This window comes from Aspergillus sydowii (genome assembly GCF_001890705.1).
Source record: "Aspergillus sydowii CBS 593.65 unplaced genomic scaffold ASPSYscaffold_2, whole genome shotgun sequence".
NCBI classification, from domain to species: Eukaryota; Fungi; Ascomycota; class Eurotiomycetes; order Eurotiales; family Aspergillaceae; genus Aspergillus; species Aspergillus sydowii.
In genome coordinates this window covers 469,225-482,248 of record NW_024467860.1, presented here as the reverse complement: position 1 = coordinate 482,248, position 13,024 = coordinate 469,225, and the positions used below count along the sequence as shown (strand labels likewise).

General features: G+C 51.4%; 6 protein-coding genes across 6 annotated transcripts; 1 reads left to right on the top strand and 5 right to left on the bottom strand.

Annotated features, from left to right (window-relative positions):
• Positions 1–396: 396 nt before the first annotated feature.
• On the bottom strand, positions 397–1,613 carry ASPSYDRAFT_54827 (CRAL/TRIO domain protein; the record flags this gene model as incomplete). Its single annotated transcript, XM_040848921.1, has 2 exons — positions 397–731; positions 788–1,613. The coding sequence occupies 2 exons, from the start codon at positions 1,611–1,613 to the stop codon at positions 397–399; spliced, it is 1,161 nt and encodes a 386-aa protein (XP_040705674.1).
• A 270-nt stretch (positions 1,614–1,883) lies between these two features.
• Positions 1,884–2,506, top strand: ASPSYDRAFT_194888 (Apc13 domain protein; the record flags this gene model as incomplete). Its single annotated transcript, XM_040843703.1, has 2 exons — positions 1,884–2,000; positions 2,054–2,506. Exons 1-2 carry the CDS (start codon positions 1,998–2,000, stop codon positions 2,504–2,506), a joined length of 456 nt encoding a protein of 151 aa, XP_040705673.1. The 5' UTR covers positions 1,884–1,997.
• Positions 2,507–2,589: 83 nt separating this feature from the next.
• On the bottom strand, positions 2,590–4,978 carry ASPSYDRAFT_40429 (DNA-directed DNA polymerase alpha subunit POL12). Its single transcript, XM_040846084.1, has 4 exons — positions 4,518–4,978; positions 4,282–4,437; positions 2,930–4,229; positions 2,590–2,876 (listed from the first exon to the last, which is right to left on the bottom strand). The coding sequence occupies exons 1-4, from the start codon at positions 4,895–4,897 to the stop codon at positions 2,703–2,705; spliced, it is 2,010 nt and encodes a 669-aa protein (XP_040705672.1). The 5' UTR covers positions 4,898–4,978; the 3' UTR covers positions 2,590–2,702.
• Positions 4,979–5,506: 528 nt separating this feature from the next.
• ASPSYDRAFT_54825 (translation initiation factor eIF2B subunit delta) lies at positions 5,507–7,250 on the bottom strand (the record flags this gene model as incomplete). Its single annotated transcript, XM_040848920.1, has 2 exons — positions 5,507–6,502; positions 6,591–7,250. 2 exons carry the CDS (start codon positions 7,248–7,250, stop codon positions 5,507–5,509), a joined length of 1,656 nt encoding a protein of 551 aa, XP_040705671.1.
• A 417-nt stretch (positions 7,251–7,667) lies between these two features.
• Positions 7,668–9,776, bottom strand: ASPSYDRAFT_142932 (kinesin-3 family protein uncB; the record flags this gene model as incomplete). The annotated part of the gene is made up of 2 exons (XM_040841290.1): positions 7,668–9,349; positions 9,416–9,776. The coding sequence occupies 2 exons, from the start codon at positions 9,774–9,776 to the stop codon at positions 7,668–7,670; spliced, it is 2,043 nt and encodes a 680-aa protein (XP_040705670.1).
• A 525-nt stretch (positions 9,777–10,301) lies between these two features.
• ASPSYDRAFT_40427 (uncharacterized protein) lies at positions 10,302–10,781 on the bottom strand. Its single transcript, XM_040846083.1, has one exon. It carries the CDS (start codon positions 10,775–10,777, stop codon positions 10,502–10,504), a length of 276 nt encoding a protein of 91 aa, XP_040705669.1. The 5' UTR covers positions 10,778–10,781; the 3' UTR covers positions 10,302–10,501.
• Positions 10,782–13,024: the final 2,243 nt, after the last annotated feature.

Below are 13,024 nucleotides of genomic sequence, written 5' to 3'. Positions count from 1 at the left end.
TCCCAGATGAGTTGCAGCTTAAAGTTATATTGATGGCTATGCACAGTCACTTAGGTAATGTCTTGAGAAGACGGTGGCTGTCGAGTCTTCCTTTTTGTGCGAACCCATTTCTAGTTTGGCAAGGGAAAGCTGTGGAGGAAAGACAGACTGTTGCCATCTAATATGCCCGAATAGCTAATTTGGAAGTCGATTCCTAAACCTAGGTTGCACAGGAAAAGAATGGGAGTTATAATTCTATTGACAGGCTCAATAACATATCAACCGAAGAAATGAATATCTCTATATTCAGAGTGGAGTGTGACCGAAAGCATAAATCTTTTCGCCTGCAAACAAAAGCAAAGCAGCTTCCGTAAATTTAATTCATTATTATTTCGTAGGGTTCCGAGTCTAGGAAGCCTAGGCAGTTGCATCGGCGCCATTGGTTTCGCTTTCCTTCTGAGCGGCGCTCGGGCTGGTGCCAGTTTTAAGGTAGTGTTCGTATTCTCCAATACGTTTCCCACCCTGGATCCAGCGCTCACGGTACTCTTTCTGCTTTACCTCGGCCAGCTTGTTCAGCGCAGGCCAGTAGGCCGAGTGCTCGTATTTGAAGTCAACCTCTCCGCCAACAGATTTCATAAGCTGGCTGGGTGGGACATGGTTGCCCAGTTTCTCGTTGAACTTGAGCTTTTCCCTGGTAATGGGGTCAAGGAACGGCGTGACGATCTTGAAGAAACCAATGATGATGAACGACACTGGCCGGTGTTAGCTAACTGACCACCGCGAGCTCAAATTTGGAAAAATGGCTTACGGTTAATAACCAACGCCCGCCCCAATCTCTCCGGATAATGATTCTGTAAGAAGTTTACCGTGTCCCTCGCCTGTCCAATACTAGCATTCTGTCCAGACTTCGTCTCGCTGTAGTCCACAATCAGCGCCAGCGTCTCCTGGTCCGGAGGCATCAGGTCAATCGCCCGCTCCAGCATAAAGACGAGATGCTGGACCTGCCGATCGCTCTTCTCGGTATTCTGGTTCGACGGCAGAAGATACAAACACGGCCGGCCGTGGATATCGTAGCCTAGGAGCACCTGCTTCCCTGTCTCGTTCTCGATGGAGATGTAGTCGGGCGTCAATTTCTCAACTCCGTACTCACGGCGCCAGGTAAGCGTACGCTGAAGTCGCGCAACAGCCTCGGGTGCGTTCCATTTCGTGGCACGCAAGTAGCGGAGAAGGCACTCGCGGGTGAGGAACATGCGCTCATCGTCTGTTATTGCTTCGGTCGGGGCATTCTTAGCAGACGTCGTTGGGACTGTGGTCCACTCGGAGACGGACTTGAGGACGCTGTCATATTTGGCTTGTTGGTCTGGTGTCAATTGTGCGGGCTGAGCGGGTTTAGCGGTGTCGACGGGGCGGGGAAATGGTTTGTTGATGACACCGTCTGCGGCAGATAATGGCAAATTGAGACTCTCAATCGTCTCCTGAGGGGCTGAAGGTCCAGAGGCCGGCTGTTCCTGAGCTAGAGGTTTTGTCTCAGGTGTAGTTTCGGTTTCTGCCGAGACCTGGGGCTTTTCAGCTGCGGCGGCGTCACCGTTGACTGGAGCAGTCGTCGCTGGTGCGTCGGATGGAGCGGTGGACATGGCGAAGTATCCGTGGACGGTTGGTTGCAATTGAGTTCAAAGAAAAACGTCAACAAAACAGCAGTTCGCTAGATCGATAATCGGGACGGGGAAGAAAGCAATTCTACGAAAAGATTCGGCTCTCATGCGATATTTCCTTCGTAGCTTCCGACCCGCTGGAATAAGGCGTGATTGGCGCTCTCGCTGTCATGAAAAGAGATGATCGACACGATATTCTAGGCGCCTTGCCCAGCATGATGATCGCTGCACAATTATGCTGATTAATAGTGCACCCCCGGAGTCCGCGGCCGTCCTTGCTTCAGCATGGAGGCGAGAGCATCAACCACCAACAACAGACACACTGAACCATAAACTACACGTTCCCACGCCTTACGTCTAGGCAAAATGGTATAAGCTTTTTCCCAAGCATTTCGACGCAGTGAAAATCTAACTTTTACCAGAGTAAAGACTCCTCTCCGACGCACATCCACATGCACCATCCGCGTCTCGCAGACTACTTTGAAGACTTCACGCGCCCACATACCAGTCACACTGCATCGCTGGCTTCATCGTCCTCGTCCTCACATACATACCATAACCACACTGTGACATATGGCTCCTCGTCGCCGGCACTGATCCCCTCTTTTCTTCCCGTCGAGGACATCTACGTGGCACCGCAGTATCAACCGCCGAACCCGGAGGACGAGGACGACGTTGTCCCTGACCAGCACGCAGCGTTTGGGATCACAAGGGCTATGGAGAGACGCAGGGAAACTGTTTGGAGAGATTTGGGACTTGAGGGGCTGGTTGCGAGTGGTGGGGCTGGTGCGAGGGGGGGAGCGAAGGGAGGGAAAGTGAGGGTTAAGGATGCGGGGAGATTGATGGGTGGAAAGAGGGTTGTTTGTTTGCGGTGATTCACACATTTTACTTCCTCGTTTGATGCCCCGTAGTGGTTGGTGTTGAGGGGCTTTTTTTTTTTTTTTTTTTTTTTTTTCTTCTTCTAGACGTTTATTGATACCCCGGATGCATGCAACAATCCAATGGAATGGTCATTATAATATCGTTACACCTAAACGCCTCATTATACATTTACAGGAGCCGGAGGGCGTCCTATATCCGGACTATATCCACCCGTGCCCTTTCGTATAGATTGTGGCTTACGTTTTTCTGTTCCTGCTCTTCCTCGCTGACGACGCGGGGGTGGATGGCCATTTGCGCGTAGGTCCCTGCTGCTCGTCGCCTGGAAATAGTGCCTGGGTTTATTGTGAGGATGCTGTCGACCACCTGTTTATCGTTAGCACACCAGCCATCATCGGCATCCACCGGGATAATCATACCTTGACGAAGGGCGGGAGCATGCTTGGCACAATCAGGATATCTGGCCGCACATTCCACCATTCACCGAGCTTGGAATAGGGCACATCCAGGGCAGCACCCGTTGCAAGCCCACCATCAATTCCGGGTCTTGGAAGGGCATCCCTAGATGATGGCGGGAATATAGGCATAAAGTGTCGCTGCTCAATCATGTATTTCACTAGACGTGTTAGGATGTTGGCCTCCTTGGGTCTTCCGTGGAGAGCTTCTTCACGCCGCAGTTCGTACAGCACATCATGCGAGCACATTCCGATAACGGTTTCATTAAGCGAAAATGTCACCGGGTTAGAAACCATGCGAGCTTGTTTTGGCAGTCCAAGCTCCTTCTTGGGTAGCTGCTCTTGTGGCCATGAAACGTGTTTGCTCACGGCATCCCGAACAGAGGGAACGAGAGCAATTGTGATACTCGGGACGGCAGCTGCGAGCTTTTGTAGTGGTGTGGATATGAAGTGCCTAAAGACAGTTGTGAGGGTAACTGTATCCGGGTCAATGTTGTTAGATCCTGGAAGGTCAAAATCGCCTGATGCCAGCAATGGGTGCTCAGTGTCCAGGAACGGTCCCATGAGGATGAGCGCATCCGCATAGCTCTCTGCGGCTTTCTGGCAAATTTCCTTTAATGGCTCGAAATCTAAGTTGTCGTCTGCCGTATATGGTCCTGAAGCAATCATAACATTCAATGGTGAGGACCCGGACTCCGATACGCGCTCATTAGTAGTTTCAATAGTAGGGACGGACGACACGGCAGGCGGCAGAAGAGGTGGTGGAAGAACCTCTTTGACTGAAAAGTAATTTCCCGACGCATTGATGCCCAGCAAGGCAACAATTTGCCCAGGGAAGAAATTCACTGACGGAATCGAGTCCACATTTAGAGGCACCCTTTTACCGGCTCCCGAGCGCCTCGACGTCTCGAGTACGAGCGACGCTGGATTGAGCTTCCCCTCTGTACTGTCAGAGGCGATGCGCCCTACCGCAACAATCTCGCTCGTGCTCTGCACGGCAGCACTACCGAACGTGATGTCTTCGCTCTCGTACTTCTTCTCGAATATATCCGTAAACTCATCGATCCGGTCGTCCAGAATCTCAGACGATTCCGACAATCGCATGGCCATAGGTTTGTACCCAAATTTTTTGAGATCCGTGTTCGCGGCGGGACGAATTCGAGGCTCTGAGAACGGCGCCATGGGTGTCTCGGGCAGAGACAAATGCTCATTGATCGTTTCAATCGTCTGGCCAGAATTCGGACGCTCTGAGAACGGGACAGATCTAGAGCAAGTCAACGGCAATTCGATATACCAACGAAGCAGCCAAAACGTACTGTACCCCATCCCCTGCACCATTCGTTGAAACCCTCGTCTTGGAACTAAGCGGCGAATCAACCTTCTTCGAAACCGATGGCGACGAAAATTCCGCTTTCCTCTTTGCCGAGCCACCAGCACTTCCGGGCGTTCTCCCGGGTGTCAATCCATCCAACCTATTCCAAAGCACACACACATCAGCATACCCTCAAACAAATCCATCCATAAGGCGATATAGCGCAGGATAAAAACCCACATCCCAAAAACATCCCCAGTACCAGCCCCAGCACCCAACCCCATATCCCTTTCTCTCGCCCTCGGGGTCGCCGCAACACCACCAGTGCGCTTCTCAACCTGCTGCCGGCCCCTCGCCTGCCGCTCCAAATTATCCTGCACATCCCGCTTAAACAGCCTCACAGTCTCCAGATCAAGTTTGGTCTCCTCAGAGCCCATGCGCAGACAGTACGATTCCCATCGGTAAAACAATTCTTGCGCGGTGATCCCATGAACCCGCATTATAGATTGCAGCTCCCCTAGGATGTCTGCGGGGAGGCCGTCCGGCGCGGAGGGCGCAAAGAGCTCGGTTAGTTCGCCATTGGATGTTTCTGTAGCGGTTGGGTCCTGTACGGAGCCCATTGTTGTATTATTTGGCACTGGGGTTGCCGAAGGACCTGAATGTGAGATCTTGGATTTAGTTTTGGTGTCGGCTTGGATCTCCGTTGATTATATGGCACTTTTGATAAATGGGAACGCGAAACGCGTGCCGGCCACGCGTGCTAACGCTCCTTACCGCCTTCTGGATTGGGTGTCACGGGTTTTGTGCACGTGATATCGACCGCGGCCTTGGTTACCATAGGCGTTGATTTACAGCTCCTTTGCGGGCTTTCGTTTGGTTATTTGGATTGGTTTTGGCTAATAGTTATTACATGCTTTAAAATGAAGCACGGGTTTGACGGAATGGATGTTCAAAAAGTGCGCTTCCTACCTCACTACATGGGCAAGCAAATAGGTAACCAGCAGATATCACTTCCAATACTTTTGCTCTAATTTTCGCTAGCCATACAGCATAATCATAGTCAATACAACATGGTGACGAGTTCCGCTAGTGCAGCCCCTGCGTTCCGATGCCCGAGAATGGATGACAAGTTTGGAGACAATGCTCGAAACGAAAAGACCCATACAGTATAGACAGTAAAAAAGAGAAAGAAAACCCCAATGCGACGGACAGACGTCAAAAAAATATACCTACATATTCGTGCTCATGCGGTGCACGATGGGAACAGCGCTCGGCGGCAAACTGCCCATTTCGGTCACCACCATGTCAACGTATTCGGCGGGGGTTGCGTCGTATAAAAGATTTAAAAGCTGCAGGTTGGGCGTGTCTCTCCAGTCCGCGAGAGGGGATGCGTTAGTTTTTGATGCGGGGCTAGACTCAGATGGGTTGGGGTTGGAGGCAGCGGCCTTGCCTCCCTTCTTCGGCTCTGGCTGCGCAACCGCAGCAGGGTCTGGCAGGTCCGTCAACTGGGTGGGTGGTTGTGTCAGGACTAGCTCATCGGCATCGGCAATTTCGTTCACAACAATGCTGTCCAGAGCGACCCGGTCTGTGAATTTGACCGTCTCGCAGCATACGATGACGGGGATTTCGACTCCACCGGCACGCTCCTTGGCCGACATGGCGACCAGCGCCGTGCCGACGCGCGAATACAGCCGTCCGTTACTGGTCATGGCGTGGGCGCCGAGGAAGACTTTCGTTGCGTCCTTAACTGCATGGCTGATGCCGCTAATGAGAGAATATTGCACCTCCAGACCGGCGTTGGCCAGTGTTCTCGCCAAGTTCTTACCCTCGAAAAGCGGGCGGGAGTCGATGATGGAGACGCGGAATTTCTTGCCCTGCTTGAACGCAGTAAGAAGCGTCTGTTTCACAATGGAACTGCCTGCAAATGTCACGACAACATCACCATCTTTAATCTTCTGTGCTGCACTGCCAGCAATGACCTGGTCCGCAACAGTGATCTTCTCGCGAATAAAACTGTCAATGAATTCGCACAATGTCGTTTTGGCGTGCGCTTCGGGAATTGACGGGTCGATGGAGGCAATTTCCAGCTTAAGCGCTCGAATAGCATTTCCCTGGCTAATGGAGAGGGGGCGACACGTCGAGAGGTAGGTAATCTGATGAGATAGATGGGTGGTCAAGTGGCGAGCAAGGGATGTGCCCATAGGTGTCGTATACGCTTCAATTACCTAGTCAAGTCAGCAACACTCCAGCAATTGAAGCGTAAATTGTGATTTTGGGGCGGAAAAAAGTGAAATAAAGAAGGACGAAACATACCCTCTTGAAAGCCAGCAAGGTCGCAACACATCTCGCACTGCTTCCACAAACCACATAGTCCCTCATCTGCAACCCCAACGCCAACACAGCGGGGTGAACTTCCTTCCCAGCACCCGCAACTGTAGTCCGCCGTTGTTGTCCATAAAGATGACCAAAAACAGCAACATTCTTATCCTCCTGCTTCTTCTTGCTCTCTCCCTGGGGCACATTCGGCGCAGACCCTCGTCTAGGAGCAGAGCCCTTCTGTCCTTTAGCACCTTGTCCCGCAGCCGCACCTCCAGCATCAGCGCCACCCTTCTTTCCAGCCGGTGTGCCGGGGCCTTGTCCGCCTGATGCGCCGCCGCCCTCGCGCTCTGTCTTTTCGCGGGCCCGACGGGCGGCCTTTTCGGCCTTAGCCTTCTTCTTCAATTCCGCGGGTGAGAGGCCTTCGGCTCCTGGTGCTGCGTCGGCGGAGCCGGCTTTGTCTTTGGCGGGCTGTTGTTGTTGTTGCTTGGCGGGCTTTGCGGGTTTCGGGGCCTTCTGGCCTTGCGATTGGGATGGTTGAGAGGCGGGTTGCTGTTGTTCCATCTTTGCGGCTGACGGGTCCGAAGCGGGCGCAGGGGTAGGGGCGGCGGGAGGGGATGATACGGTGTTTAAGGTAGGGTCGGCTGAAGTCGCCATGTTGAGAGCACGGGGTTGAATGCGATGGCGGCAATCAGGAGGGGCATTGGAGACTTTTTTTCGGGCGGTTGTGGGGATGAGGGAAGCGCGGTGGATTTGACTCACACGCCGAAACGGGCGATGATGCCATAAGCGGCTACTAAACGGAGGTTGCAGGAGAGGCTAACGCAAGCAACTCGAACTATGAACTTAACTACCGTACCTCGTTATTCGTACGGAGGACAAGATACAAGAGTAGAAGCACATATCATAATCGATTTAATTGATTACCCAATGTCCATCGTGTAGTCATCCTGACATACCTTCGTCTCATCATTGCAAGGCCTCAAGGAATCAAAAACTTAGTACAAGAATCAAAGCTCACAAAAACCGCCCAGAAACGCCGTTCCAGGATATAATCGCTAAACTACGAGTGGGCTAATTCCCTAAAATATCTCCAAGTGCTCGCCGTCGTTTACGGCCTTCATGCTTTCGGTTGGAACTGAAGCGTTCGTGGTCCGTGGCGAGCTTCCGTTTGAAAACATCGAGGTCGCCTAACAGACCCTCCATAGTTGCCTGCATCTCTCGGGCTTGAAGATGGTTTCCACCAGCCGGAACGGTGTCGTCTTCGTCCTCCCAGATCAAATCCGGCTCCGTCTCGATCTCTGAAGTAGGAGAACCAGGTCGGTTTTCCTTGTCGTCTACCAGCTCCTCCTCCTCATCCTCCTGTTCCAAAATATCAACGTCGCTGAGGCTTTTCTCAATTGTGACTGGTGGAATTGGGTTCTTCAGGCTATCCAGCGCCAGCTTCAGGTGATTGCGCAATGCCTCATTCTCGGTTTGCAACTGTCTGATCTTGCACTCGCTAACCATCTTGGTCTCCTCCATAAGTCGTTGAAGTTTCTCTACCTTCTGCTGATACTCCTCAAGACGCTCGTTCTGAACTTCGGTTTCTCGACGGTTTTGGGCGGATTGACTGACGCTGAGCTGCAAGGTACGGATTGTCTCCGCCATTTCTTCAATCTGTCGGTCACGCTCGGCGGCCGAGAGATGATCCTGATTAACTTTTGCGCGTGTGCGAATATGTTTGGCCTGGTCCGCGTAGCGCAGGGTGGAAAGAGTTTCTTCGTAATCGGTGGGCGAAATACAGGCAATCATGGCCGTCTTAGAATTGCCGCCAAGGCTGTCTTTCAACAACCAGGTGAGAATCGAGTCGCGATAAGGTACTACTTCCTTGCCCTTTCGTTTACCCGGGCGTGCGGCTTTGGGGTCGGCCAATGCTGCAATGACTCTGCCCAAGGTGGTAAGGGATTTGTTAATATTGGATCCCTCGCGAAGGCGTTGGCCAGTGGCTTCAGTTGACTTGGCTCGTTCGGACCCCGCAAGATCAACAAGTCGAATCCGTGCGGTACGCTCTGTAGTCTCATCTGTAGAGAGATCGTGGTGGATCTGCTTCAAGGTAATCGTAAAGACAGCGTGTGATCGCGAGGATGTATCGTTCATTTTGGTGCTAGCAGTGGTACGTGAAACATCACCTTTGCGCATGTACTTCATGATTTCGGCATAGTTTCTCACTGTGACTTCGGTAAGGTCTTTCACGTATGGCCCTTCAGAAGGCGATTCCCGAATGCGAAGATAGTGAGGTGGATCTGTTCGGGGTACCAGCAAGTCGCGGACATGCTCATTGTACACCTCAAAGTAGGAAACACGAACGTTGAAGCTCACATCCGGCGACTCGGCACTCTCTATACGCTGGAACAAATCCTCGCAGGTTCGGGGAATGAGACCCGGTTGCTCAGCGTTCCCCATCATGGTGTAACTCTTTCCAGAGCCCGTCTGTCCGTATGCGAAGATGCACGTGTGGTAGCCCTCGAAATTATGGTCCAAAAAGTCCTCGCCGAGACAATTGTAGATATCCTCTTGGTGGGCATAATGATCGTCTTCTTCATTATGCGACCAGAACGAGTTATCGAAAATAAATTCCTTATCGTCTAGCACCTTCCCACGAGCCTGCGACTTCGGTTTGGTTTCGTCAAACGTGTGAGATTGCGGCGCTCTTAACTTGGTCGCCTGGGTGTGAGGGTCCATCGAAATAAGGCATGGCGCCTGACGCTCGATTTCTATGAATCAAACGTTCTCGTTAGCTGTCCTATCCAGAACACCAAGGCAGGGCCTTCAAATAGTACCTCTTTGTAGGAACTTCCGCACTCGTACGACGACGTGCACGTTTCCTCCAGGCGCAGGGCTGGAGACGCCATCTGATCCTCTTTGCACTGCAACACCCTCCCTTGAGCGCAGGGATGGGCTTGAAGCAGTCGATCTAAGAGCGGCAGAAGAAACTGCACTCGACTGTATAGACGGGCTCGTGATTCCCGTGGCCGAAGAAAACCCAGACAACGAAGCCGAAGACTGCGAGCCGGAGGCGATGCCTGGGGCGATGTGGTGGTAAAAGCGCGGATCCAACGCCATCTCTTCACTATGATCACTCAATAACTGTACAATTTGAGCGACGATATCCCGTTGACGACGGACAAGGTGATGGTACATACAGGCCGGTGTACCACTCGGGGCAAAACACAGCGGATAGGCAGGTGCGACGGCGGTGGCTGCCGCTCGAGGCGACGAGTGTTTATAAAACGCGGATTCGCTTTTCAGTCGGAATTCTCAACGTTTAACTAAATTGTTTTATTGGATGGAGCGCGATAGACAGACGAGGTGAAGCGACGCTGCGATGTGAAGTAAAAGAGCGAAACATGCAGCAACCGAAGTAAGGGAAGTGGGAGACTGTGAGGATAAGCTCTATCGCAGGACAGGCGATGGCGATCCGGTTAATCAACTTTAATCACGGAACCGCAATGCTCCTCGCCCTCATCTCATGTCTTCTGGGAGAAAAATAGTCGAGAAGAAACAACAACGGTGAGTTGAAGCGTTACAGCTGGCTTCGTTTTGGTTTTGCCGGATCGAGAATCGCGTGGAGCCTGAGGCAGGTCTAGGCCTATCTCAGTGCGGGCGGTTGCCATAGCAATGCCCCCAACTCGAGCTATCGTTGTAGAAGCTATCGTTCACAGTTCGATCCATGTCTTAACATTTATGCATTCAATTATTTACTGGTTTATTTACTTTGCCACCTGTTTGTCTGATAACTACATGTCAAAATGAGCGTGTTGACATCGTGAAGCGACATCCATCAACTCGCAGCGACAGCGTCCGCCAACTTCAGAAAGTGCCCGGTCTGGTAGGGAACATCAGTCTGGGAACGGACTCTGCGCAGCTTAGTCGAAGTCGTCGAGCGAGGCAGACACTTCGTCCGCTTCAGGGTGACCGTGCTCGCCTTTGCTCAACTTCGCACCGTCGATATAGGAGTAAGGATCCGAAATGATGTTTCCGTCTTTATCCATTCCGGTCTCGAGCATCTCCTCGATACTCCAGCCGGAGGTAGGGTCTTTTTTTTGAGACTTCAAGGTGCTTGCGCCCGGTTGTGTTTTGGACGCAGCCTGCTTGGCCTGCTCGCCAGCAGGACTAAATGTATTGGTTGGTTTTGAGGACATGATACTAACCGAGTTCAAAAGTCAGGTCATGCCAGAGGTGTGGCTAGAGATGTGACAACTGCGATGCCAGGGTGACGTACCTCGTTGCAATATCTCAATTGATGCTGTTTCATATACTCTGTTGGATTGCTCTCTTCTGTCAAGGAAGAAGCACTCACTGTCCACGTCTTATATCGCAGCAGGTGGCGTTGATGATGTATGATGACGCGGAGACTCTACAACGACAGGTGTTCCTCCACAGAGAAGCTGTCAGCTGCCGTCTATTCGATTCTCGTCCCCGGGGAAGCTATGATTGCACAATGGGGAGTATGAGGTCATTGGGCCATGGTCCAGACAATCTAGCTGTGCCATGGTCTTCTCTGAGTCGTCGAGACTCGGTTCAATGCTTTATTCGGCGTTGTTTTAGGTTCAATCCCCAGTGCGGGGAACCCATGTTTGGATTTCCAATGTTGGAAGGGCATTACATCGTCAAAGTGCGGCAACGAATGGCTGCCCCGAGCGATATCGCCACCGGTTAAACCACACTTATCAAAACGACGACGACTTTGACATTGCAACAACAATATTCATCTCTGTCAATTGCTATGCTGACGAGTGTAATAACAGCGGGGTTAATTAAATAGTACTGCGCATTTCTGGTATGCAAATTTTGGTTAGATATATATTTGTCGTCCACCTGTGGCTGCAGCAAACGGCATTGACCGGGGTTTATCCTGACAGCATCCGACAACTTAATCGATCAGTAGATTTTACACAACACCAATCAGACTCGAATAACTAGTTCTCGAGCCAATGAAATCTAATTGCCAGGGCAAGCAGTTTTGCTTTTCCATAAACCGTCAGCTAAGTAGGCATAAGACCGGCTGCCCTAAGAACATCCATCACGATACCACCCTTCCAATTCCTTCCCATCTAACCTCCCTCAACTACCACCTGATCTTAACTACTCCAGGCTGCCCGAGGTACTAGCTCAGACCGACGGTGAATGTAAGCGTGCGCGCGATTTCGTCGAGCACGTCGCAGGGGCCATCAAATGCGCCAGCTTCATCAATCATTTGGATCTGCGGGGAGATTTGGCAGTACAGGGCTTCTGTGGTTTATTTGTTTGGGGCTAGGATGAGGGGCGTTTCGGTGTCCATTAGGGCTAGTCCTTCTCAGGATGATGATGATGGCGATTATGATGGTGCGCTGCTGGTACTGGCAGTTGCAGACTGCTTAGGCAGAGGCACGACAGCCTCAGCGCCGTCGATGTATATGACTTGCATATCCAGGACGGTGTATTTAGCGACGACCCTGTTACTATCCACCCAGCTGATCTCGCCGGTTTATAAGTTCTTGTCGAGGCCGTCCAAAGTCGCCCAGGCAGTGTTGGTCTTCGTCTAATCGATATTTTAGATGTGCAGTGAAGCTCTTGGTAAGGAGGATAGCATATCGGCGGAAGATTTCAGCATGGCTGGTCGTTTGTGTTGATTTAGAGAATTGGGGGTGTAGCAAACGGCAGCAAATAGGCTGATATAGCTAGTATCCAAGCACCAAATGTTGGTTTTATTTATCAAGAAGTAGGATGGAAGTGGATAGTGAAATAGCAAAATAGTGGTTTGAAGTGTGTGGGAAGGGTTGTGTCCTGGCGGGAAAGGTGACGCTGCAGTCTACGCCAACTAACATTGAATCCTCACAACTCTCCACACACTCTCGCTCAAACATCCTGCTGTCTGACTCTATACCTACGGTGGCTTGGATTATACATGATTACAAATTGATAACTTGATAGTTGATACTGTACCGCGGGTTGAGGCCCGCAGAACCCACACGCTCTTACAAGTTAACACTCGCCAACAATAAAAACCCAAGAACTCTTACTTAACTATAACTAATGGAGGAGCTTACTGGAAGAATAAATAATCTGCTGGCCAAGCCTTGTAGATTTTGATTTAACTCCGACTGTTCATCATCCTTCAGCGAGACCATTGCAGCATTGTGGTGTAAACAAGTCCAACCTCGAGGTACTTTATGCTGTCGCATGAGTTGCCAACTTGCCAGTGGATGAACCTAGAAAATAGCACACTCTTAGTGGAAATTGCGCCATCGTCGTCGTGCTTGTTCTCCAGGCACCGACATTTCCGTTCAGCCCTACAAGGTTGTCGGTTCCCGCCGATCGCATCAGTCGGAGCAGCCTCCGACACCGCAGAGTTTGCTTCCTCCATCTTCACCTCCCTCCTCTCCCAGCATTCCATGGTATAGACACAG